This window comes from Tupaia chinensis, unplaced genomic scaffold (assembly GCF_000334495.1).
Source record: "Tupaia chinensis unplaced genomic scaffold, TupChi_1.0 Scaffold000081_1, whole genome shotgun sequence".
In the NCBI taxonomy this organism is placed as follows: Eukaryota; Metazoa; Chordata; class Mammalia; order Scandentia; family Tupaiidae; genus Tupaia; species Tupaia belangeri.
In genome coordinates this window covers 693,750-694,840 of record NW_006159542.1, presented here as the reverse complement: position 1 = coordinate 694,840, position 1,091 = coordinate 693,750, and the positions used below count along the sequence as shown (strand labels likewise).

At 47.2% G+C, this 1,091-nt stretch overlaps 1 protein-coding gene across 1 annotated transcript; it reads left to right on the top strand.

Annotated features, from left to right (window-relative positions):
• The first annotated feature begins 224 nt into the window (after positions 1-224).
• On the top strand, positions 225-549 carry LOC102496186 (40S ribosomal protein S27-like). Its single transcript, XM_014585331.2, has one exon. The coding sequence runs from the start codon at positions 240-242 to the stop codon at positions 492-494; it is 255 nt and encodes an 84-aa protein (XP_014440817.1). The 5' UTR covers positions 225-239; the 3' UTR covers positions 495-549.
• Positions 550-1,091: the final 542 nt, after the last annotated feature.

Sequence of the window (1,091 nt, the reverse complement as noted above, 5' to 3'; positions counted from 1 at the left end):
CACCCCGGGGATGGCCACACCACAGTTTCTTCTCCTCCACTCTCCTGGGATCCTTGGCACGCATGCATGAACACCCCACAGACACACCCAGTGTGAGTTTCAAGCCATCAAGTCTGGGACTTAAACCACGGTCAGCCATGTGGGAGTCCAGTTATGCTATCTGCTGGCCCCTCCCCCCAACACATAGACTTTTAAGAATATTCAGTGCTTTCCAGCAGTGATGACCTCCCCACGAGAACATGCCTCTCGCAAAGGACCTCCTTCATCCCTCTTCAGAAGAGGAAAAGAGGAAACACAAGAAGAAGCGCCTGGTGCAGAGCCCAAATTCCTACTTCATGGATGTGAAGTGCCCAGGAGGCTATAAAATCACCACCGTCTCTAGCCATGCACAAACGGTAGTTTGGCACGTTGGCTGCTCCACTGTCCTCTGCCAGCCTACAGGAGGAAAAGCGAGGCTTACAGAAGGATGTTCCTTCAGGAGGATGCAGCACTAAAAGCATTCTGACTCAAGATGATTGGGAAACCATCCCCATAAACACATTTTGGATATGTCCTGTTTATTGTCTTGTTTAACTGCTAGGAAGTTCCTGCCTCGAGTATTCAGGGGCAACCAGAAGAATGGAACACAGAGTCATTTGGGGCAAGTAAGTTGGCCAAGTACTTTAAAGTCCATTGGGGACATTTGTATCCATCTAAGCTCGTTGGTTCTTGATTTAAAAACAGAAAACAAAGATACTAAATAAATAAGATTTTTATTTACAAAAAAAAAAAAGAGGGACCAGCAGTTAGTGTAATGGCTATGTCGCTGGACTCCCATGTAGTCGACCGCAGTTCGAGTCCTGGACCCGGTGACTTAAACTCACGCCAGGTGCATGTGCGTGCGTGCCCAAGATCCCAAGAGGAGAATGGAGGAGAAGGGATTGCGGCATGGCCATCCCCCTGGGGGTGATTTCTCGCTTTCTATCTCTCTGTCTCTCTCTTGTCTGTCTGGTGAGCACACGTGCCCTATAGCAAAAACCTCTCAAAAAAAAAAAAAAAAAGAATATTCAGCTACAACTTTGGACTCTTTAGTAGTCTTCGTTTTATGCTTT